The 26,128-nt window shown below is 44.3% G+C and overlaps 1 protein-coding gene and 1 long non-coding RNA gene across 2 annotated transcripts in view; one reads left to right on the forward strand and one right to left on the reverse strand.

Annotated features, from left to right (window-relative positions):
• The first annotated feature begins 686 nt into the window (after positions 1-686).
• On the forward strand, positions 687-17,765 carry LOC118164070. The gene is made up of 3 exons (XR_004749322.1): positions 687-698; positions 8,816-8,822; positions 17,198-17,765. It is a non-coding gene; the product is annotated as an uncharacterized LOC118164070 (long non-coding RNA).
• The window catches only part of KCNK1 (potassium two pore domain channel subfamily K member 1), a 37,844-nt gene continuing 24,863 nt past the window's right edge, over positions 13,148-26,128 (reverse strand). The window contains exons 2-3 of the mRNA XM_035321343.1: positions 18,491-18,886; positions 13,148-16,046 (exon numbers count right to left, since the gene is read on the reverse strand). Coding sequence (XP_035177234.1) covers positions 15,787-16,046; positions 18,491-18,886 — 656 coding nt within the window. The 3' untranslated portion in view covers positions 13,148-15,786. The remainder of the gene's footprint in view (positions 16,047-18,490; positions 18,887-26,128) is intronic.

Consider the following 26,128-nt stretch of genomic DNA (forward strand, 5'->3'; position numbering starts at 1 on the left):
AGAGCTCCCTCTCACAGACTAAGAACATATGTTTTGCAAGACTTCCCCCTCAAAGCTGCATCTTCCCACTAGGGAAAGCAACATTATTTATGGATTTTATTCCAGAATTTGCCACTAGCAACATAAATTCTACAGAATGACAGTCTTTCTCTGCATCAGTTACGGATGGTCAAACCAATGCCCCTTCTCTTTGTGTCTGACTTATCCTTTGTGGCCCCTTGTGGCACGGACACTGCCTCCAGTCCTTTTCCCCTTGGTGCCCTTCTCTGCCCCATCCTTCTTCCCTCCTGCTCCCACAGCCACGTGCTCAGCTTCTGCATCACCCAGAGGCTCTGCCCTGCTGGATGCTCCCACAGGACCTCACCCTGGCTCTGCCGGAATTTCATGCAGTACTTGAGCCTAAACACATTATGAAGTAAATCAGCATTTTGAGTTGCCACAGACTTGGGCAGAAAGTCAAGAGAGAGTGGTTTTTCTTATAGCCAGGACTGAAAAATCGAAACAATTGATTTTACTGTGAACAGTCAGCAAGCGCCCAGGCAGTCTCACTGATGGTGCTAGGCACAACTGGTCTCGCAGCAAACATTGGCCATGGAGACCACATAAGGCCAAACAGGACACAAAATCAAATAACCCAGACACTGATATGTTGGAAACTTAGAACTAATAGCGCATGAAAATGAAAATTTCTTCTTCCAGTGAAAACCAAGTGTTTATTGCAAAGTCTGATCTAGGTTTGAAGGCAAGTATTGTACAGTCAAAAAAAAAAAAAAAAAAAAGTAAATTACAAATGTGTGAAACCTTGGAGCCCTGTGAAGTGCACTGTTCACACCAGCTGAACAGTTTGACAGACACCGGCTTTATGCACATGAAATACAAAACATTCAGATCAGTATTTCTTTGCCCCTTTTCCCTTCACTCAGCCTTATTTTTTGGTAGAATACAAATCAAAAGAAACAAACAGCAGTTTTCAACATTTCAGTGTTTTTGAAAGCAACAAACCTGAACATAGCCAGAAGGGGTTTATGCTCTACAGACTGTAGGAGGAAGCATCAGCTGCTAAGGTACGTATACAGATGGCCAGACCCAAACCAAGGCTGAATTCACAGGAAAACAGTGTGGAAGCCAGCCAAATATTTGATACTAGAAGGAGACAGCAGCCAGACAACCACTCCTAGGAGTGCAATAATAAAGCAGGAACTGGAAAGGCTATCAGGTATTTCAAATAGTGAAAGAGAAGAATTGGGAACTCCCTTTAGGTCAAATCTCAAAAGACAGGGAGATTCTGTTTTACTGACTGTATCTAAGGTCAAATCAGCAAATCTGAGGCCAATGGTGAAAGATTAAAGATAAGTAGGTTATTTATTTGGTAAAGAAAAAGATGTGAAAAGGAATTACTACATAAAGCAACTCATGCGACTGGGGCTCTGTGGACTGCCCATCAAATGTCCAAGCACCTGATCAAGACAGACTGGAATGGGACAATAAACCTGTTTGTCTAACCATACCATACACATCCAGCTTGCTTCCCTAGACAGAAGGGTCCTGAGGGAGTCCTCAAGTGCTGGGCTGGAAGGGAATGGAAGATACACTCAGCACCACTTTAACCTCACTGATCCTACCCAATCTTCCTTACATACACATGGCTTCATTAAAACAAGAAAAAGAAAAGAGATTTTGTGCAGGAAGTGTTTAGAAGTAGTTCTTGTTATTGCAGACCATTGGCCTAATCCTCTCTGCATTCTTCCATCACGCTGTACTTTGCAGCAGCCCTTTTCTGAGCATAGTTGAGGGCAACGCCAGTGCTCCAGCAACACTGTGGCATTCTGGCAGTGCCCTGTCCCACTCGATTTTCTTCACTGACATACTACACGGGGAAGGTTGCCAAAACTGGGCACTTCCCAGAGAGCAGCTTTCCTCAGCGAAGCGGTGCACAGGTCAGCCTGTGCTGTGCCCACGCTCCCTCTGCGGTCCATCCATGAACCCGGTGTTGCTCTCCACCTCATCCCCTGTCCCCGTTTGTGGCAGCAGACCACAAATCCAGCCTTGGCCATGAAGGGAGCCTCTGGGGGTGCAGGCAACAGCCAGCCTTTAGCCCTGGCAGGGGTGGCTTAATTTGTCCATGCAGAAAGTTAGAGAGAGAATCTGCCCGGTGGAATAAAAAGCACGGGTGCATTATTAGCTGGCAGTCAGTGAGGGTCAACTCCAAGGCAAAAGCTCCGGCTGATTGCAGGCCCTCAGTGCTATCATCTCCCAGTCCAGCCATGGGAAGGATTTTGACAAACACACAGAAAATGCAATTCCACGTGTCTTGGGGAATTTCCTCAGTGAAATTGGGCTTGACAGTGGAAAAAAAGAAGAGAATCAGCCCCCTGATTAGCACTTGCAGAGGGCGCTTCGGCTCCTGGGCTGGGCTTGCCTGGTGCGAGGTGCCCCCAGGGCCTCCAGGCCTGGTGGGCAGAGAGCAGCCAGGGCTTTGCCAGGCGCCTGCTGCCAGCCGCTGGGGGCCTGGAACAGCGGCCACAGATCCCCAAACCCCTGCTCCTGCCCAGGGCACCTCCAAAAAGGCTCAACCGCTGTTCCAGTCAGATATATCCATCATGGCTGGGCTTCAGGAGCAGCACCAGAGGCTGGGCTTGGGGCTTTCCCTTAGACAGCACCCTCAGCCACGGTGCTGTGACAGGCCAACCACCTTGGGCTGGGAAATAAACGCTTTCTTCATGAGAAGAGAGAAGGGGCCTGCCCACAGCTCGCGCTTACCTGGTGCTCGGGTCCCACATCACCTCCGTGGTTTCTTGTGTCCTGCTTCTGCCGGCTGGCATGAGCAGGAAATGCATTCGACCTGCTGCATGTGGGAAATCTATTTGCTGTGTGACATTTCACTTGACCTGCACCGGCCTTACAGGGAAATCAGTTGGAGGTCATTTTATTACAGACACATTTCAGTGCATCAACATATAGCCCACTTCCCCATGGCCTTGAGGACTTGTTCCCATGCAATAATATCTTCCAAATTCTCATAATAGCACCTACCAGTCTCACAGTCTCTGACAGCCCCCATTTTAGTAAAGTTTACTTCAGTTTTTGGAAGCTGTTCAGCATTCATCCCTGACCTCTGATGCCCTGCAGCAGGCAGCTGCTTGACATTCACTTGGCATTGCAGCGGGGTGGTTCCTTCCCTCCAGAATTTCTAAAGGTGTTATAGGCTGACCACACAGGCAGCTTTGTCAGTGTGTTTAAAATCTGCCTGGTGAGCCAAGCAGGGAGAAAGGAAAGATGAGCCCAGGGTCCTGAGGTGGGACTGGTGCAGCAGGAGGTGGCCAGGGACGACTGGGAAAAGGAGTGGGCAACCAAGTGTAGGGTAAAGGGCCTTAGGGCAGTGAGATTTATGACAGCATTATGGGTGACTGCTGGGATTTTATGAAGCATGTCAAGCAGGAGCATGCTTTTTAGGCATTTTAAGTCTTTTCTATTGCTGTGTGCTAAGGGAAATGCAGCTGTAGGAAGACATATGGCTCACATAATATGAGGCTAATAAACATATGGATGAAGTTTAAACTCAGATAGACTGAAGGAATATATTCAGCCTATTCTCCTAACAAGGGTTTTATCTTTGCCTTGCTATTTCCCCTCAGAAAGGAAACCCAGCATAATTTAGCCTTTTTCTCTAGGTCTCCAAGCAGCATTTGTGAGAGTCCAAAAAGAAAACTGACATCCTGGTTCACACATGCCCCCAAAACAGCCCATTGGTTTCTCCATATCCTCAGCATCTCACTCCCAACATCTCCCTCAGCCCTCAGAGCTACCCCTGCCTCAGGGTGCAGGCACCCCACATTGGGGTGGGATGGGATGCTTCTCGGCCCCTGTCCTAGGAAAGGGGCAACAAACAGGGGACTTGCGCTTGGGTCTTACCTTCCTCTGGGAGCAAGGCTGGAGCCATCACAAGGATGCACTGACCTAGATAGGCTGCCTGTGAGGCTGCTGCCACCTCCTGCACCCACCAGCACCAGGAACAGCCACCATCACTCTCTACTGCAAGCCCTCGCTCCATAGCAAAGGCTGCCAGGGCTGACTGTGCCAGATGTTTTGCCAGTACACTTTGCATAGGTTTTTGTGGTATCCCTTTCAAATAAGCCTGACCCTCCTGAGGGGGAAGCTCCAACCTGCAAACCACAGACCTCTTCTGGCCTGGCCACTAATTGCCTCACCTGGCCCAGCCACCTGGCCCCAGTTAGAGGGAGAGCTGCCGGAAGCCCAGAGGAGAAGCATTTTTCTGCTTTAAGGAGCCCAGTCTGTTCACTCACATTTAATCCAGTGAAGGTAGCAAACATGTTGAGCTTAAATAAGATGACAACATCTTAGAGATAGCATTGAGTGTGATTTGGGTGGGGGCAGGGTTTGAACCATTGAGGAATAACAAATCCCGCTTTAAGATGATATCTACTTTATCTGTTGCAAAAAATAGGGCTACATTTATCCTCCATCAGTATTTGCCCAACAGACAATATTGTCTACTTTTGAAAACACATCAGGCCGCACAAAAGAGCTGCCAGATTCTTACTGAGCTCATGATGCCATTTGCATCCTCATTTTCCTTATCTTGGGATCCAGGCTGTCTTCTTTAATTATCTTTAAATGAAGTGCTGCATCTTATCTCTTTTAGAATATTTTATTCTTTGGTAACTCTTCTATCTCATCCTTATTCACAGCACTAAAAGGAAAATACTGTGATTACTCTTCTTTGATTTTTAGTGTTTTAACACATTGCCTCTTAAATTTGGGAAACTTTAGAAAAAAAAACAAAACAGTCTATATTCAACTTTACCATTCTCCTTCTCTGCCCTAAGTGCTACTCCTGGCTGCCCACCTCCTTCCTGTAGACTTTTCTTGCAAGCTGGATGATGAAACCCCACATCCTACAGTTTACCTGGACCATGCACACTGCATGGCATTGGAGCAGAAGGACTCCCTGGGGCTGGAACATGTGACGTACGACCCATCTGCGTTACTCTGCTTGTTCTGACACATTAGCTATAGGTTTACTGTCATGACACCACCATGCCCCTCCCTGCCTGATGTCCCTGTTTGACACCTGCAGTTTTGTTAATACTTGTTGCTTATCCAGGCACAATCAATCAATGCATGGAGTTTGCAGTCTCTGTGCTGTATTTTATCCCAAAGAAATGCTGTATTTGCTCATTTGCATCCTGCTCTGAAAGAAGGAGTGAGTATGCCTATCAGAGTACACCACCACCACAAGGGTTTGGACATGGTCTGAGAAATGGGGACGAACACCAAAGTGAGAGGAATTTGGGATAACATTTTAAGAACTTATGCTGTGAGTGGCATGAAAGGACTGAAGATACACTTTCAGATGTTTAATCAGTGTTTGGGAAAGATCCATACAAGTTCTCCTGGTCCCTTGGCATCTGAATATCCTCAAGTCTCCAGGGCTTTCATCTACTTTCCTTGTAAGTTACTGGGGGGGGCATGTGGTCACTGCCAGCATTAGCAGCCACTCGCACATAGCAATTGCAGCCTTGGAAAGGAGAACGCTTCTGCCCCTTGTACATCTTTTTGCGGGTCCTGAGGGCTGTCTTCAAAGGTGCTTTCCACATGTGGATATTTCTTTATGAAATATTTAGCTGGCCTAAAAATGTGACTGGGAGAGTTCTCAGTGCGAGAGAAGGAATCATGATACTTAGAAACCAGCTCTTCCTTAAGTTTATTTTAATTGTGGTCTCCTATCCACAAAAATCGAAGCTGATCTAGTCCCACTATCTGTGTAGTCTAGGCACAATCCAGCCCCACCAGGGGGAAGACTAGCACAGACATGTAGATCAACGCCTCAGTAGCTGCATTTCTATTTGTTCAGCACAATGCATGCTTTTAATGATCAATAACATACAAATTTGGAAAGTGGGAATTGAGTGAAATAGGTTCTTGGGATTTTGATTATCTAAAGCAGAATGTAGTAAAATAGCTCTGTGCTAAAGCAGCCAAAGCAGCACCTTGTAATGTAAGTGTGCCTGTCAGGAGCCATTTGTTTAATACTTAATCATATTAGGCTTAAAGCTAAGAATTATAACCACATGAACCTGTGGGTAGAAGAGAGCAGGCAACGCAGTTGTCTGGTAGGAGTGGTCAAAGCAGACAGATGAGCAGGAAGCGAGGACAAGCCACAGGGCAACAAGCTGCATGGGTGCAAACGCAGGGGTAACGAGAAGCAGCCCACGCCGCGGTGTACAGCACACAGCAAAGCAAGCCGAGTGCACACCGGAGAGCAGGGCAGCTACTGGCGTCAGAGCAGAAGCTGAAATGAAAGCTGACAGTGGAACAAATGCCGGTCGGTAAAGCGGGGGCTGATTATATACCAGTTAATGTCGATTCGGGTGCCAAGAACAACAGCAGGCACGGGGCTAGAGCTTGGCACAACAGCACAGGAGATGATTAAACAAACAAACAACCAACAAACCCCCGCCCCAAAGAGAAAATGATTAAAGGAGCACGAGCACAGAGAAGCAGCTGTCTTTTGTGGGAAGTGAAAGCTGCGGAGAGCTGGCAGACCTGAAAAGCCAGCAAATAGCAAGACTGAATTACTGGGGGCAAATTGATCAGTGTTAGCCGTTTGACAGCATATGTTTGACCTTTCTGAGAAAACTGGCATAAACAATTTTATTAACAAGCATTGCAAGGAGATGGGCCAGTGTGGAAGGAGGTTTGATTTCAGCCCATCAGTGATCCTCCCTGTTGAGCGAGAAGCTGAGGATCTTGTCTGCAGCTGTGGCCCAGGACACTGTCCCCTTGTGTGGATGAGATGGGGTGAGATGTGGTCTAGAGGCAGAGGCATGGTATCTGAAGGCATCTCCAGGGCACTGCACGTGCTGCCAAGTGCAGGTTGACCAGCACTCGGTGCTCACCCGTAGCGGTGGGTGAGCTGTGCAGGGCTGAGCGCTGACCCTCTGTGGCCAGGACGCAGCAGACCAAGCCCAACACGCAGGTTTTGCTTTGTGCTGTTGGGCAGTCCAGGCTTTTCCACTCTTAAATGAAGCTGTATCTTTTCCCTCTGCCTGCGTGCGCACTTTTGCAGGGGTATCATTCAATGCTTGTGCTGGGAGGCAGGGAAGGGCCTGGTGCTGTCTGAGGCACAGCCACGGCCTCACCCAGATGTCACTGTGAGCTTCTCACCACCTGCCTTTCCAAAGGATTATTTTAAACAGACAAGCAGGGAAAAGGGCGACAAGGATCATACAGAGACAAGAGATGACTCTCTCTATTTCAAAGATTAAATAGACTGCCTTTTGTAGCTGTGTTAAAAAAAGACCGAGAGAGGGCTGGATTACATTTGAACAATAAATACAGGAAGGGAAAGGAACTGTTTCCATTCAGATAAAAGCTGGTACAAGATCAATGAGTTGTATACTGACCCTGAAAGAATTTGGGTTGGAAAGAAGAAGATATTTAACTGTACGGATCAGAGTGCCAGAGCAGCCTTTGAACAAGGATGCTGGGAGCAGGTGTCCAGCTCTTACAAGATGATATCTGGTTAGGTTACAGAGGAGATTGTGTGAACACAGGAATGGTTCTCAGTTTTGGAAATGATGGTGTAAGATATGGGGCTTTGGAGTTTTGTTTTTTTTTTGGTGCTATTCAGTGTTCCAGTTGAAGTGAGATGTAGCCACATGCATCTCTGACCCTACATTCAGCTGCTGAATCCCATGCTAGAAGAGTTTCACAGTTTTCCCCAGGATCCAGGAAAGATTTTCTATTTCTTGCTTGATTGCCTTCACTTTGGTTTTGGTTTTCACTCTTGTATAGGCCACTGGGGCAGTCACAGGCAGCAGCAGGCTGCTGGTCCAGGCGTGTGATGCCTCAGTGGCACCGAGGACACTTTCAGGCACCCGAGCTGTTGGTGTCCCCTGGTCCAGGCTGACCCAGGCCAGCTGAAATGATGGGGCATTGAGCTTGGTCCTCCTGGGGGGAAACTCTCATATTTGGCAGCTGACAGAGCATGAAACTAAGGGAAAGAACATGGGGAAGAAAGGCATTGCCAATTAAGAGCTCCTTGCAGCTGGTAGACTTTTTCCTCTGACTTGGACTGAGACCAGCCCTGCATATGCTTGCACACGTCAATACACCTGGACAGGAGAAACCCCCTGATTTATGAGAACTTTACCTACAGAAACCGATTCATAGACCGGTATTTGCAAAGCGAAGTTTTCAGCCCATACCACTCCCAGGCTGAATGCTCAGCCAGGCTTTCTTGTTTAACTAGAAGAGGAGAGCTAAATACTGGTAAGTGACAACAAATGGAAAACGATGCATGAAAACACTCCAAGAGGTAACAACCCATGTAAACACAACCCAAGGAGCTGTTATTTAAAGTGCCTGTTTTTTACCCAAGAATAATTGTCAGCCACTAATCTGCTGTGTAAATACGTAGAAAGTCTTTTTTGCTCAGCAGGAGCACTGTTTACCCAAAACCTCCTTCAGAGTCAGTATTGCCCAGCCATTAAACAGTGGGGGTCTTTAGACTAAACTGTTTGACAGCAGCATCTCTCAGAGGACTGATAACCAAGTAAAGACTTAAGCCTGTTAAAAGCATATACGACTGCTGCAGCTTTTATACACACGTACGGCCAATATGAAGCCTGCCTCTGTTTGTTTTTAATTTGTCCCTCTACATGCTAAATATTCATCAAGCACCTCCCAAACTCTCACAAGGCTTCCCGTGTAATCCATTTAGCCGGGGTTCAGATTAAGCAGTACTTCGTAGAAGAAGTGTTAATGCTCCAGCTTGTGCACAGCATTAAAGTTTGAACGTGAAATAGTCTGAATTTATGTTAAAATTGATTTGCTCCCAGGGGATTGTGTGCTGTGGATGCAGTGCGGGGGCTACAAGAGGAACTGAATCAAAGCAAGAGAATTTTACAGAAATTCACATCCCAGCTCAATGCCTGTTCTTACTTCCTCACAGCCCTGCCTCCTCCAGAGATGAGGAAGACCACTTAGGCACTAAGATGCTGAATTTGGGCTCTTGGGATCTAGGAAAAGTCCCATTTCTCATACATGCCTTTATTCTGGGATAGCCTACCTGTGTCAATAATTTCCACGTCTGGGAAGCAGCAGCACAAATATTAAGAGGACAGAATCTGCATGAGATATGGAGGGTTATTAAAGTACCAAATCGCCCACACAGCCTCAGGGAATGCCTCATGGAGCTGCCAACACGATGGTGTTAGGACACTGTCAAGTTGCTGATGCAATGCCTCTAAAAATCATTTAAAAATTAGTTTGGATTGCGTTCAAGAAGGGTGGTAGTCCCTGGATCACAGGTAAAGTGTAACCATGATAAAAAGGTAGAAAAAGAACAGAAGCAAATGGTTGTAGCTGGTAGTGTTAGCTGTCCCTCATGTCAGGAGGCAGACAAATTATTGTCCTGGGGTCTTGCCGAACAGAGGTTTCTGTGGTTTCCATTTATTCCTGCTTCTCTGCTGCTGTGATCACTTCTGGGAGTTTCCAGCAGGCTTGGATTTTGCAGCCAGGGAAGAAAGTCCTGGGTAACTATTTGGCAGAGGACATATTTTTGTTCAAGCATTCAGTCCCAGCCTCCTGTTTGCATGCAGATCAATACGTTATTCTGTTTAGTCACCAAACTCACATTTAAGGGCATTTGGGACTAAAGCCATTGGAAAAACTATTGATGTTTTGAGATGAGTTTTTGTTTCAATGCATGACATCCAAAGAAACCAACACCTTATTAGCTCCCCTTGTGAACAGAAGAGCTAGCAATACTTGCACCATCAAAACAATCAGCATCTTGGCAGCTACTTACAGGTTTCTGGAGGTTAGCTGAGCACCGGGGGCTCCTGTCTGTCACGGCCACCTCAGAGCTGCTGCTGGCCTGAAGGGGCCAAGGCCCCTGCTGCCCACGTCGCTTCTGCCCCTTGGTGGTGCTGAAGCAGCTCCAGGGCACCCAGAGGCAGGGGAATAGGGTCTGGGGGCTTGTCCTGATGACCCATCCTGGGAGGGTCCTGCCGGCTGTGGCCATGTGCCTTGAAGCGAGTGGCAGGGAGACACAGGGGTCCCCGAGGTGACGGAAAGCACTGGTAGCGGGTACGGCAGCTAATGCTGCCATAGTCTTCTTGCTTTTCATTTTTGTTTTCTCTGAATGTACAGAAGGAATTTGCATTAAATGGCACGGGGATTTGAATTTTTGCAAAATGAATTTCAAACAATGGTTGATTACCTCATGCAAATAGCAGGAATCTGCAAAAGCAGCTACCTAAACAGTTGGGGACTTCAGCCCACAGGTGATACTGTGCTTTACGACTGGGTGTTGGTATTTTTCACATCTCTTCAGAAGGAATACCTCAAATCACACCTGCCAATCGCAAAACAATTTGAACAGGTTTTTGCCCGTAGTCAGGACACCAGCCCAGGACAGCAGAACCAGGATTTGCTAATTCCCATTTAAAGCAGTATTACAGCTTGCTGCCATCTGTTTGTGCCAGCACCTTAATTAATCTTTGCCAACGCGTGGCTGAGACAGCCACTTTACAGTTGTAGGATAACATGGCATCGCAGGCCAGGATAAAATTAGTCTAAATAACAGCCAGAAGCACAGTAATGAGGAACGTGGAGAGAAAAGGGAAAGAATTTAATCCTTCTAGATGAGCTATTAGTTTTTATAGTCATTATGTTACAAGCAGCATGAACTTTGGCTGGCGTACAGAGAGCAGCCGGGTGAATCGCACAGTCCTTGCGTGGCAGACGTTGGGACCAGCTTTAGGAACAAGCTGGCAGGACCAGTGGTGGCTGCAGCCAAGCCGGATACTCACGTGCTCAGGGGCGGGGAGGTCTCAGCAGAGATGCTGACCTACGCTCCTGCTTATAGGGCCGATCACTTTAGTGGACTTAATACGGGAAGATTTGTTATTAGAACAAGTGCAACATGATTCGGGGAGCACAGGGAACATACATACTGTGGAAACTGCTTTCCTGAGTTGAGGTACGTGCAGTGCAACTGAAGCAACAACTGTGGATTATAAACAAATTGCAAAAAGGCAAAATTCCATTGAGTTTAGCTTCAGATGAATTTGGGGCATATCCTTCATCCTTCCTTCCTTCCTCTAGATGTATTTTCCTCTTACTCCCAGCAACAGGTAATGAAGCTTGGTGAAAACTATGCAGTCACTTAACAGCCTGCCGGGATGATTTCACCCTGACATTCACAACTGCTCGGATTTCTGCTTCCCCTCGTGACAGGCGCTGTGCTCTGCTGTCAACCCGCACACCTGCCCCCAGCCACACTTTCCTTCCTCATTCCCATAATCTGTCATTTGGCACAGACTCCACACGCATGGCAGTCTCTTTGTCAGCTAAGGCAATGGCTCTGACAAATCCGCATCATGACCGGCGAAATAGCTCTGCATCACAGCACACATCATCAGTGGCAACACGATGGCCTCTGAAAGTAATTGGGATAAGAAATGCACAGTAAAAAGCAAATAGAATGGCATCTTAGGAGGTGATGAGATTTACAACACTGACATTAAAAATGCTGCACAGTGAGTACTCAATATGCACTAGTGAGCACGTGAATTTATAGAGCTGGTCACAGTGATTTCAAAAACTACTGTTTGTTTGAAGCAAGCAACATGAAGGTGCACGCTTTTTGGCCAAGAGCTTCTTGATACACACACTACAATGATGACCATTACTAGAGAAATGCTCTGAAGAGAAGTTCTGTTCTTCTGCCCATCTGGAATGACGATGCTTCCAGGAAGAGTAATTTAGTTTTGCCTCCAAAGAAAGCAGATCTAGAAGAATGAATAATAACGGCATACCATCGGGGCAGTGATGGTGTTAGCAAGTTATGGTTCATCTCAGTTCACTTCTGACTACAAAGCAAATGGTAACATGGAGTTGCAAGGTTCTGTTCCTATCTAACCATAGGACAGCAACGTCCAAGTAACAGCAGGTAAAAGGCATTGCCCTGCCTTTTTCGAGAGACCATCCCATGCAGCTGCTTTGTGGGAAAGTAATGGGAAACCTTCATTTGATCCTGTGTGGGACAGTCTCTTGCTGAGACAGAGCACGCACGTCAGCGTAGCAAGTCTTACACAGCGTGCCTGCATTGACTCTCCGTACCTCCCAGACACTGTCATGGACGCAGAGCTGCACATTGCTGGGAGCCAGGAGAATATCCTGGGGAGCTGTTGCTACGTGTTTGCCCTCTCCTTACGTGAGCCCACACGTATCAGCTCTTGACCAAAAAAATACTGGCCTGGGCAAACATTTAGTGTAATGCAGGACTGCTGCTCCCCTGCAACTACTCTGACATAACCACCCAACTAGTTAACTTTTGTAGCACTAGCATTAAAGCTGCAAAACACACAAGTCTCTGAAGTTACCTACGTTAAAAAATTACTCATTTCATTAACCAATTACTTATTTCAACTTTCAGCAAGTCTTGTGTTCACCTGCAGTAGATGCCACTGGTAATGCTCAGGAAGAAACTCTTAGGGGACTGGACATGTTCTCAGAGGGACAAAAATGGCTGTCACTCTGCTCTGACATCAAAACTCAACTGGTTCTTCCATTTTCTTCCTCCCATACAACTGAACGACCTACCAATTATTTCCCTTGAGACAGTAATACAACAAATTTATATTTAATCACTGAAAGACAGAGAAGATGGAAAGTGTCAGTATAGCATGGGAATAAAGCTAGTAATGGGGTATGTGAATGGATCAATTGGAAACAGGAGGGTGCTTACATGATGACAGGACCCAAACAATTTTCTTTTCTGTAGGAGTTATTTACTCACTTTTCTGACTCCCTCTTGCAGCTTTTATTTCAGCACTGATGAGCCAAGCTCTCTAATTGGGTTTACAAGCACCTGCTTCATAGCTTGCTCCTAGGAAAAATACACGTTTCTTACCATGGAACTTGCACAAGTCTGTCATCTTCTCATCTGGATGCCTGCTTTAAGTGCTCTGATATTCTGTGTCAGCTTCGCAAGAACATTTAAAACCAGTAGGAATTGAAGCTCATTATTTTGAGCTACTGATAACCAACAATGACAGTTTTTTTATTGATTCCCTCAAATATTGGAGTAGTTGGGTTATAAAGACAAGATAAATGTTATGCCACTATTTTTTATTTGCTATAATCAGCATCTGAAACAAAAACAAACACACCGTGGAATGCTTTTTTTCTATAGGAATAATCAATACAATGCTAAGCTACAATCAATATCAAGGTTAGGTAACACACTCTGGCATTAACCATCCCTCCTTATGGTGAGGAAGACTAAAGGATGCACAGTCTTGACAAATGCAGACAGGCTTTTTGCACAGTATGTGCACGCACGCGCACACTACTCAAAAAAATACTCCCCACTTCATAGTGCAGGCAGCCAAAAGCCATACTCTTTAAGTTTAAAATAACAAATACTCACCTATATCACAGTACACTGCTTAGTTTATCGCTTCCACTGTGAATTCTGTGCTTTCAGTTCATGTGTCTACATTTTGCAATTGTGTACACACTGCAAAATTATCTTTGTATATCACTTAGCATCTGTGCACACCCTCTAGAGCTTAATGTTATACTGACATTAAAAGAAATCTTGAATTTTAAGGTACTGAAATCAATAAAATTTCACTGAAAAAAAAATCAGTATACATGTTTCTTGTAAGACAGTATGCTTAATTTTATGTCGGTGTTATTTTAATGCCACAGTTTTTGATCATTCATTGTATAAAGAGAAACCTAGGAAAGAAAATCTAAAATGCTGTGCCTAAGTTGCTTAAACTGGTGATTTATGATATATGTACAGTATATAAATATATTTATGTATATATGTACATATATATTGGTTAACATTCATTATAAATACAACTGTGTTAACTTAGGCAGTATAAAAATAGCCACTTTCCTGGGAACATGCAAACACAGTATGCTCTCACCTAATCTACAAAACCTGAAACAACCAAAATCTTTTAGCTCTGGTTTTCTACAAATATAAATTGAAGGCTTTTAGCGATTTAACCATAAAGTAAGTTTTTTCAGTAAAGATACAAAATCTGTTTGATGCTAGCTATAATTAAGCTCAAACACAGAATATTTCGGGTTATTTACTTTCAAGTATTTTCCCATGTGAGCTAATTCTAGACACGCTGCAATTTTTTTTCTTTTGCAGTAAAATATTGTTCAGCTCTAAACACTAAAAGCCAAATTACAGGCAATCTGGCATGCTTGCACTGCAGGGAAAAGGCTCTCCTCAATGCTATTCCTGTGTGGGAGGCTGTCCTAATATGGCTATTTGTTCTCCAGATCTTTTGTTCATTGCAAAGCATTACCAAGATTCCATTTCATAGATACTTAAGGCCAGAAGAGAGAGTACTGTGTTCACTTAGTCTCATCTCCTGCTCCCTGAAATTCACTCTGAGGTCCCTGCATTCAGCACAGTGACTGGTAGCTGGACTAAAATGCCTCTCCTGTAATAGCCAAAGAGGTTCCAGCTTCACAAGTTGAGTGGGATCTTGACTTTTTAGTGACTTTTCCCAAGGGGAAAAAATTTCAGTTCCATCTGAACCAAATGTGACATTTTTCCTTTTTTCTTGCCATATGAAAAACTGAAAAATTTTTTGTTTTGCCCTGAAAGTTTCAATTCTCCTTCAAAGTGCTCTGAGGGCTAGTCAGAAAACCAAAAGAAGAAAAAGGGGCTGCATTAAAAGTTGACGCTACTTCTGTTCTTCCAAAAGCCTAACAGCTCCGTACCCCTAGCTTGGACTGTGGAAGAAGCAGAGCCGAGTCCTTCCTTGCTGAAAGGATTTCAGCTCTCTACTACACGGATGCCTTAAGTGCATGACTATGCCAAATATGGCACATGCTGAATTTCATTTTTTTTTCATTTTGTTCCACTTAGCTAAAAAAAAAAATAAAATTCCTAGCCATTTCAGAGGAGAGAGGACTGAAATGCAGCTGGTTTCCCATCCCTAAAGCTCTATCTCATCCAGCATCCTTAAAACTCTATCTCATCTTGCTACCTCTCAGAACTTACAGAAGTATTTTTTCAAAGCAAAACAGCATGGAAGACTCAAGGCACACTCTCTTCAGGACAACATTTGTCTTGTTATTAGGGGATATTTTACAGAAGTAGGAAATTAGAATGTAAATGGCCTGGGCAGAGAAGGGAATTGAGCCTTGCTTTTTCATTCCTCGAGTTATTGTTTGCACATGCATGTTACTGGGCAATAGGGGGATGATCTAGATATTCACCTCCAGCAGGTCTAAAGGGATTGGTCTGGAAATGGTTTCCAGATTAAGATATTTGGTGCATTTGGATTAAATCCATGACTACCTTTCTGTGAGAATTAAAAGTGCACATCCCAAAATATGCTATTTCACCCACTTGCAAGATAGGGCGTGCAACTAAATGAGTTGGAAGTCAGTGAAGGCCTACTCTCCTAAAGATATACGAAGTTGCTTGTGCAAGCTTTTCTCTCTGGCACCTTTGAAAGTGATACTCCTAACTCCTCATCTCTTAAGCAAAATGTTCTAATGTTCCCAGCCACATCCTACATTTCTTTCCCTATTCCCAGGGTGGCTCCCACATTTTTCCCAGAAGTCTTTTCTATGTCAGAAGTGATGAATCCTTGTTAAAATAGCACAGTCTTCCAGCTTTAATATTTTCAGGAAAAAAAATGCGAGGCATTCTATTTCTTACAGTAAGTAGCATAAGTGCACCAAAACAATGTTATGGACGCCCCTGTATTAATTATTTAGAGAGCTGTCATTAGAAGTTGGAGACTGGGAAGTCACAAAAGGCTCATTTGCCTTCTGATCGTCCTTCATGGAGGCTGCTTGGTCTGAGATGGAAGAGAAGGAGAGCTGGTCATGTTCCATTATGTGCACTTGGTCCTCTTCCTTGTCCTTCTTCACGTAAAACAGCTTCCTAAACTTTTTGAGCTCATGGAGTTCACAGAAAGTCTCAAGAACTACCAACATTGCGATAAGGCCAAGCAACAGGTAACCTGGGTATGAAAAAAAAAAAAAAAAAGTTTTTAATTATTATCAGATTAAGTGGGGCTGGAAGAGTTTTAACTCGGTACCTTTTCCCATCCCTGCTGTCTCCAAAGATTATGTTAGTCTTCAAAAAAACTAAGCAATGAGAAATGTGTGCAAAACCAATAAAAACAAAATTAAATTTTACTGTAAAATTGCTGCTGATGTGTTAAAAACCTGACAAAGTTGCTGTATCTGATGAAACATTGAAGATTATTTACAGCATTTTACTAAGACATAGAAACTATCCAAACTTGATAGTGTTATTTAAATTATATTACTCATGACTTTGGTGGTATAATGACTCTGATTTTTAAAGGTATTAGTTAGCTCCTATGTAGTGAGACCTGTGGAAATGAGGTTTTGTATGGCTAGCAGATCTTTTGTTTTCCACCTGAAACATATGTATCCAGAATTTGAGGGGAGGTGTTAAAATGAGCACTTCTTAATCCGTTTTTCATTAGATCCTTGCTACTGATCATTACAGTCTAACAAGGAATGTGACTACTTAATTATTTTATCATTTCAATGACTAAATCAAGCAGAAGCTAAGTGTATAATTATTAATACATCAGGTTCATCCAAAGGCTAAACATTAAATGTGCTGAAAGATGAACACAGATTAATTATTATAATATACACACGGACAGTGCTTTGTTACCAAAAAGCAGAAATATTTTACATGCAGTTGCAGGTTATTCACTGAAGATAACACTCCTCCCTCTCTCTCTTTCAGGAGCACTGTTAAATCAATACTGCGATGCCATGTACTGATCTAAATCAACACTACAGCTAAAATTTATGAATTGTTTTTAAGCTTTATCTCATGAAATTAAATGGGAGCTATGCATTAAAGCAGGGAGAAAATAGCAAAGCTATGCCAATTAAAAAGCATCTGTAAATTTGCACTGAGAAATTTTAATTAGCTTTGAAACACAGTCCAGCTAACCAATGCTTGATTTAGGGAGACCTGTGTTTTCCTTGAAAAGCCTGTAGCAATCATTCAGCATTGTCAGATCTGAACTCCAGAACTGGTATTAAAGAAAATTTAAGTTCAGAAAGAGAAAACATTTTATACATCCAGTTCGGTCTCATGAATTGTTCACATGAAAGACGAAAGAATAATTCAGAAGTTATGAGTGTAGATTATTTAACTTCTACAGTTTTAAAATGCATCACTTTGCCAACTTTTTCCATTTAGAATTTCCTTCAATCTATTTCCTAAACATTCTATAGCTTGAAATTGAAAATTTATCTCTGTCCAGAAAAGGAAACTTTGGCTTTTCAGCTGGGGGTGGGGAGAGGGAGGGGATTTGATCCAACATATTCTTTTATGGTTTTGAGCTTTCAGAATTTCTACAAGGCCTTTATTATGCATGACTTCCACTCTTCACTTCATCATTTAGCAACCCCAAACCAACTCTGCAGATCAGCAGGGTAATCATTAAAATCTGCTGGTAAGATAAACAGGACGGGGAGAGGAAGAAACCTGCAATGACCACGAGCCTGGAGGAGACTGAGGAGAACAAAATAAAGTGCTCTTTTGGCTGGTTCAAGGCTTGCTTCAAGGAATGCGAATTCAAGGCACAAATTTTCTTTAGGTAAAACATAAAAAGTTAATGGACGCTTTGCCTATATTATGATTGCTGGGTCACATACAGGAGCACAGAGACATACCTGACATGAAAGGTTTGTTTTGTCTGTTTTATCTTTTAATGAGTGCTTCTGCTCATCCAGGACTGTGCAGGCTGATGCCGTATCAGAAACTATATTCATTCAGAATGTTAACACACAGATAATTTTCTCAGCTATACTCTTTGATCAAACCACTGATCTCTGTGCCTCTCTTCTGTGTCAAACATAATTAAACTACTTAAATTTAACATTCACAGTCTTGCTTTTATATCACCTCAGTCTATTTGTCTCTGACAGCTGGTACGTCCCAATGCCAGCTTCAGCTACCTTCTGTTACAACCAGAGTAAGAAACTTAGCTCTTCTGCCCATTTCTCATTGCTCCTTGATTCACCTCTGTCATCTCACCTTACGAGTTGACCTTAGGTTATACGAACCAACTCCTGACTCTGTGATGCACTGTGAAACCTTAGCCTGATATGCTCCTGACCATCTCTGTAACAGTAATGTGAGCAGTTGTTGCTATTATTAGTAGGAAAGAAGTAGCTATGGTTTAGCACAATGGAATTCTGTTTTCAGCTTTTCCTTTCTTAACTAAGAAGCTGACCTTATTTAAAACTTTCCTCTTTACACGATTACATAAAATGCCCAATTTGCTAGCTGATAGCTCAAAGCAATCACCATCCCTAGAATAGACAGGTAAAGCCTGTTTTTAAATCATTAAAAAAAAAAAAAAAAAAAAAAAAAAGAACTCATTTAATTGTTTAGTTTGACACTTACATGTAATTCCAATCTTATACAGCTCTCGGAATTTTTGATTGTAGCCTTCTCCTGGCACATAGTCTCCTAGGCCAATGGTGCTCAGGGAAATGAAACAAAAGTAAAAAGATTCCAAAAAATTCCAGTCATCTTCCAGAACAGAAAATATTGCTGCTGGGATAAAGAAAAAGCACGAGACAGTGATGAACCCAAGGACTACAGCATGGATGATTGCAACGATCTGCTTGGAGAAGCCCCAGCGAATGTGGAAATAGAGCACAGGCCGCCTGGTGACATAAACAATGATGCGCTGCACCACTGCTGTCAGGAAAAGGAGCGTAAACGGGATCCCGATGACTGAGTAGATGATGCAGAAGGCCTTTCCTCCATCAGACAAAGGCACTGTGTGTCCATAACCTGAAATAAAGCAGAGGGAAGACATAGACTGAGCCAAATCTGGGACCCTCCTGTACCTATTTGATATTGACTATATTGCACAAGATAAAGAACTGATTTGCTAGTGCTAAACGTGAATTGTGCTGTTCTTGACAAATGCTATTCAAAGAAGGTCTGCTTTAAGCAGGCAAATAGAGCCTAAGTACTGGCAATAAGGAAGAAAAAAGTAAAATAAAATTATTTTTGTATTTCAAAACTGTGAACATATTTGAAATAATGCTTATTTTGGAGAAGAAAGTAATGACTACTTGGGAGCAGGGAGCCTGTGGCAGGAAATCTGAGTTTTAATCTGGCTTTTCCTCCTGACCTTTTTGTTTAAGTTTTACAAAGTGATGCAACTTTTTCTTTTATCCACCTTATCTGCTGGGACAATCTATACTTCAGGAAAGTGTTCCTGTATCTACTTTGTAGTAAAACACTCTGAGACCTTCTGTGAAAAGCATTTAAATTGCACTTAAAAGCATTTAAATCAGCATTCCACATTGCGCACTTCCATTTTCCCAAAAGGTGTTTAGATGATAACCCATCAAACACCTAAAAGCAGAACAAATATTTTCACAGCCAAACTCCAGGGTCCAACCATTGCAGTTGGATTTTTGCCTAGTCATTTGCGTACCAGAAATATCAACAGTGATCTGTTTCAACGGCAGGAATGCATCCAGTGTTTTACAAGCTGATCACGGCCAGCAACCCCAATTCCACAAACATGTGCAATTACACTTGTATACAGCTCAAGCAGCTATCCTGCCAAAGCACACTCTGCCAGACAGCCTGGCTTTAGTGTGAATCATGGGTGCAGAAAAGAACAGTAAAGCCAGCATAAAGCAGGAATGCTTTCTTCTGTTTGCCAGCCAAGAAAAATTTGTTTTTATTGCAGCAAGGAAGGGGAAATCTCTTGAAATCTTGTTTGTAGTTGCAGCTCTTTACCCTGATATTCCAAGCAAGTGCAGACAGGCCCTAGTAATTCTGCAGCCTCAAGTCTGCTAGCTCGTTCAGGTTATGATAGTGCTGTACATGAGGCATTTTGCAGAGCTCCTGCAACTAGGCGCAAGGCAACTCCTGCCTTAAGGAAGCCTGGCAGAGCTCAATGCAACTGGGCTATGCTGCTGATGATTTCTAAACTCACCCACTCTGCCCAGCACAGCACTGGAGAAGACAGATGTTCCCTGAGGGTTCTTGGGGGCCTCCTACTTTCTCCCCTGTGAAACCAACTGTTTATGGAATCATTAAGGTTGGAAAAGACCTTCAAGATCACCATGTCCAACCATCACCCTACTACCAATGTCACCCACTAAACCATGTCCCTAAGCACCACATCCAACCTTTTCCTTGAACACCCCCCAGGGATGGTGATGCCACCACCTCCCTGGGCAATCCGTTCCAGTGCCTGACCGCTCTTTCTGGGAAGAAATGTCTCCTCATTGTTTTAATTGCTGCAGAGCAGTGCTTACGCTGAGTCAAGGACTTTTCAGCTTCTCACGCTGCCCTGCCAGCAGGCAGGCTGGGGGTGCAGCAAGAGCTGGGAGGGGACAGACCCAGGACAGCTGACCCAAACTGGCCAAAGGGGGTATTCCATACCATCTGATGGCATGCTAAACAATACATAGGGGTGGCTAGCCGGGGTGGGGGTCTGGCTGCTCGGGGATAGGCTGGGCAGTGGTCAGTGGGTGGTGACTGCATTGTGCATCACTTGTTTTGTACACATTATTAGTAGCTGTACTATTACCATTATTTTCCTTTCTTTTCTGTCCTAATAAACTGTCTTCATCCCAACCCACACTTCTATTTTTTTTCCAGATTCTCTCCCCCATCCCAGAGAGGGAAGGGGTTGGGTGAGTGAACGGCTATGTGGTTCTTAGCTGCCAGCTGGGTTAAACCACAACAGTCCTTTTTGGCGCCCAACACGGAGCTTGGAGTGGCAGCTGGGCCTGTCACAGGGCTTAGCGTGGTATTGATTGCAGCTCGGTAAGCACAGGCCAAGCTCCAGCATGTTGCAGTGATTTGTGTCTCCCTGGAATTGCCAGGCTGATGACACATCTTTCTCAAGCATTCTGCCAGTTTTTTTTTTTGTTTTGTTTTGTTTTAGGATTTTGCACTTGTTCAAGGGCGAATTTCCAAAGCACTGGAGGTGCCCACTGCTCTAGACGCCTGCCCATATCCTCCGACACTCCCTGCCACTCCTAACTCTCCTGCCTGAGAACAGATCTCTGAATGGCATTCCTAAGTAGTTGTTTAACCTTGAACAAAACCTGAAGCACACTCAGGAGACAACAAAAACAACATGCTGGTCTGAACATTCCAAGGATACTCAAAGAAATGAAGAGCTATCATAACTAGCCTGGAGGAGAAGAGGGAAACAAGTGGGAAAAACATCTCTCCCTGTCCCCTTCACAGACTGTCTCCTTGAAGGAAAAATGTCCTTGAAATACCCTCTCCTGAGATAGTCTATGCCAAGGATGCATGGATCATCTGGGCCAGTCACAATGCAGTGCTTTTGCCACTCATTCCCAGTTAAGCTCAGACTGGTACAGGCCTGGGATAGTTATTGATGCTCTTATGATATCTTTCTCTTCATCTTCCCGTTCCTCTGATGGCCCAGCTACTTCGGAGTAGCCTCTCTCTTCTTCTTCTTCCTCCCAAGCCTGAGGAGGAGTTTCTCTGCTTTCTAAACAACCCTTCTCATCCCTATTTAAAAAGGGGCATGATGTTTCCCTTTTTCCACTCACCAGGGACTTCGCCCAAATGCCAGGACTTTTCAGCTGTGATGGAGAGAGGCTTGGCAACTACATTGGCCAGTTCCCTCAGGACCCTGGGATTCATGTCATCACGTCCCATAGACCTGTACCTCTTCAGATTCATCAGGTGGTGTCGAACCTTCTCTTCACTTACAGTGGGTGGAACTTTGATCCCCCAGCCTCCATCTGTGGGTTCAGGGAAATGAAAGACTTGGGAAGCCTGCCTACCAGTGCAGAAGGAGGCAAAGAAGTTGCTGAGTACCTCAGCCTTGTCCATGTCTGTTGTTACCAAGTACTCAGATATAGAAACTCGCTCCTACTATAAGAAATTAGCCACCTATAATCATTTACACACTGCTATTTTCACCCATCAGTCTATTTTCACAAATGTTCGAGGCACATGGTGGCCCTCGGGGACTCCTGCTGTCACCCCAGCGCAGCAGCCCGAAGGAAGCTGGGTCCTGTCTTGTGCTCTTCCCTGAGGCTCTGCGCAGAAGGGCTGCCACCTCACTCAAGGGCTGGGGGATGGGAAAGAAGCACTCACACAACCCCTGAGAATCAGCAACAGAGTTCTTTATTGCCAGGACATCCTGCAGGTGAGCCTGTGGGATGTCCATGGTGTTTGGTGGCTCCAAGCTAATGCTTGGGATGGAGCCCATCCCAATGAGTAGGGAGCTGGCTGGGCACTGCTGTGATGCTGTTTGTGCTCTCGGATGGCAGAGACCGAAGACATGCCAGGGTAGTCCCAGGTTTGAACAGGCCGAGGAGGATCCACTTCCATCAGTTCCTCCACATGTTTTGGTGGATCCAGCTCCATAGGCTCCACAGCGTTAGGCAGAAGGCTAAGCCAGTCCTTGCCCGGGACTGCCCAAATGAGATGCCTTCCATTCGGAATGTTTTTTTCAGGCCAGGGTGCCTTCCAGTTCCCCTAGGCCCCATGCCACTGTCCGGCTGACTTCCATTTGTGAGTCTGACGCTGCCATCTGGTTTACAGCCACAGCTGGGTCCCACACTGTGTTCCAGATGATAGGCATGCGTCTGCTCCACCTGGCTGTCTGCCTGATGCTCCCACCTTTGCTCCATGCCACCGTTGCTCCTATAGTAAGGCCGGGCCCCTGTTGCTGTATGGCTGAGGGGGCAGCCTGTTCCCTGCATCATTGCGGTGCCAATGGTATCTCCTGTAAGTGTCTGTGGGCTGCGTGCCAGAGGTGCCTTGGGCACTGGTATCTGTTGTGCCGCTGGTGCTATTGCTCTGCCCATGACACTTCTTGTTGGGTGCATTCCTTCTTGGTGCTTCCTTGGACTGCACCACTGTCCTCTCACATGGAGGAGGCCTGCCGCTCACTTTCCTGCTTCTGGACTTTTTCCTGCTGCACTAGCTGGCTGTCAGAGTGCCCAGAAGCTCAGCGAGTGGTGGGTCAGCTGCAGGGGGCCTGTTTTATAGGGCCCGCAGCAAAGGCGGGGCAGTGGTGGCCACTGTGACCTCAGCAAGCCTCTGCGATGGAATGGCCCATGCATGGCCAAAGGTGGCCATGTTGGGAGCATCCTGGAAGATGCCCTCACATGGACAAGGAGGGGGGTTGGGGGGCTGAGGGCCCCTTTTCTGGGGCTGGCTCCCCCAGGCCATTTGGCTTGCCAGAGAGAAAGGCTGCCCCTTGGCCACAGGGACTGCCCTGCACCTCCCATCCCATGCCCTGGGTTTATTTTTAACACTGGATTTGAGGTAATTTTATTCTGTTCTTCACGGAACAGAACAGAAGCAAGATACATCCTCAGCCTTAATTCCCATGTGCACTTAGCACACGTGCTTTCTGGTGTAAGCACGTAGTTGCAAACAGAAGTTTGCATGTACCAAAATGTCTGTTTTGCAATAAGAATAATAATAAAGAATAGGATGGTACCTACCACACAATGCTACTTGTAATAACAGAAAATTACTCAGATACAGAAACTCAGTCCTAATATAAGACACTAGCCATCTGTAATCGCTTACACACTACTATTTTGAATCATCACAGAACCATTAAGATTGGAAGAGACCTTCAAGATCATCTGGTCCAACCATCACCCTTCTACCAATGTCACCCACTAAACCATGTCCCTAAGCACCACGTCCAATCTTTACGTGAACACCTTCAGGGACGGTGACTCCACCACCTCCCTGGGCAATCCGTTCCAATGCCTGACTGCTCTTTCTGAGACAAAATGTCTCCTCATTTCCAGCCTGAACCTCCCCTGGCACAACTTGAGGCCATTCCCTCTAGTCCTATCAGTAGTTACCTGCGAGAAGAGGCTGACCCCCAGCTCCCCACACCTTCTTTTCAAGTAGTTGTAGAAAGCAATACCCATCTTATATGATAGATATTTCTCCTCTAGATTAGTGAATTTAATAGTAGAAGTATCGCTCTTTTAAGTTTTCCAGCAGAATAATAAAAAAAATTTTTTTTTTTTTTTTTTTTTTAAGACAGATGCTTCCAGACAATGAAAGATGGGAAAGATATTGTATCATTCCAACACAAAAAATCATACCAGAAGAAATCTATGATGTGTATTTTCTCCACACTAGCTAACTTGACACAAGTCTTCAGTTGTATTTGAATTTTAATGACTATCAAAAATTCATCTAAGTTCAGTCTTCTGAAAATCATAATGGCTTTTGTTTTGTTCACCTTCTGTTTGCTCTTTGTGTTTTGAGATGAGAGAACCAAACCACACAGAGCATGTCAGATGCAGCTGAACCAGATTTAGAAAGTGGCAAAGAACACTTCCAACACTTCTCACTTTCTGATCTACTCCACCCTAGTAATACTGGACATCTGACTGGTGCTTCTGACTACAAGTGAGCACTGAGATAATATCTTCTTGGCCCTGTCTATCAGAACACTAGGGCCTTGCCCCTCAGAGGTATACTGTTATTCAACTGTGCAGATCCCATCACTTCATATGTGTAACTATGATGGTGTTTACTGTGTGCATCGCGTCACTTAACATTTTATCCCACTCATTTTCAAGTGATATTTTATGGCCCAGCTGCCCTGTGGTTCTTACAGCTTTGTTTTTCTGAAAGTATTTTGTGACAGGAAACCAATTCCAAGTTTCAGGGAAAAGAAAGGTGTGTTTGAGTTGATCATAGCATATCTGAAACTGACTCACATGATACAAAACATGAAAACAGCAACTGCAATGCTTTATCACATCAAGGGGTCTTCAGTAAAGCAGCACTAGAGATGTGTTACTTGAGTAAGACATAGGGCAGACCTCATCTGGTCTAATCTACCTCATTCTCTTAATCCAAGTTTAAGAATGAATTCACACTGAAAGAAGAACAGGGAAATGTTACTGAAACAACCAGAGGAATAGAAACTTTTCCATGAGTGAAAGATAAAAGCAGTTGGCTTCCTTGACACAGCTGAACGGAGGCTGAAAACTGATACACTATCTCCTGGTAAATGCATCAGCAGACTACCAGTACTATCAGTACTACCAAGGAAAAGACATGTTTCAGATGAAGAACAATATTGCCACACAAACAAATAGTTCTGATATAGCCATAACTAAATTTAATCTAGGAATTACAAAAAAAAAAAAAAAAGTTTCTAACCTTCAGAGAAGAGTTTTGCAACAGCCGCGCACACACAATACCAGGGAAAGAACACAGCTATGTTTAGGATGGAGACTTGGTTATTCATCATAACCAAATTATGATGAAGCTTGATAACTTTATGGATAGTGTTCTACCATGAAGCTGTATGACAAGCAGAAATTGAGCTTGCAGATCTACAAAATCCCATATAAGCTCCAAGCTCCTATAATTAATGTGTGCTTGAACTGTACAATTAATCCAAGTTTTTACTAATTTGAATCCACATATCTGTATAACGCATAAAAAAAATCCCTGATGCATTTGTCAGCTCTTTAGGCACAGGGTAGGTTGATGATAATTTAGCCCTAGCCTCTGTGCTGACCCAAGCAGTGATCAGCTCATTTCTCAGTGAGGAGTGATTCTGGTGCTCTTACCTCTCTATCACTTCTCTCATAACTCCTGAAGGACAAGCAAATCATCTCTCCAGGTGCTACACAGTGCTACCCAGATTCAGAGGAAAGTCTAAAATCAAAGACTTCGCTACAGGAAAATTTGCAATGAGGTTTGGTTAAGTTGGGTGCTCAGACCAGCCTCTTGGCTAACCCTTAACCAAAATTTTCTGTTCACAGAATTAGCTGAGATGCCTGTAGTAAATGCTATCTTCTAAGGTCTGCTCTGCCATATCACATAAAGGTTAAAAAGGGGATTGTGTATCCCTCAGCTGTTAACCATTACAGGAAGCATAGCAATGCTGAATGTTGACAGCTTCAGACCGAAGAGAGACTATACACTCCCCTCAGCCAGCCACAGTAAGAATATGACATCTTGCAGCAGCAACAGAAGAATGATCAACATGTGCTTGCTCCTCAGGATCCAGAGTCACTG

This window comes from Oxyura jamaicensis, chromosome 3 (assembly GCF_011077185.1).
Source record: "Oxyura jamaicensis isolate SHBP4307 breed ruddy duck chromosome 3, BPBGC_Ojam_1.0, whole genome shotgun sequence".
Classification (NCBI taxonomy): domain Eukaryota; kingdom Metazoa; phylum Chordata; class Aves; order Anseriformes; family Anatidae; genus Oxyura; species Oxyura jamaicensis.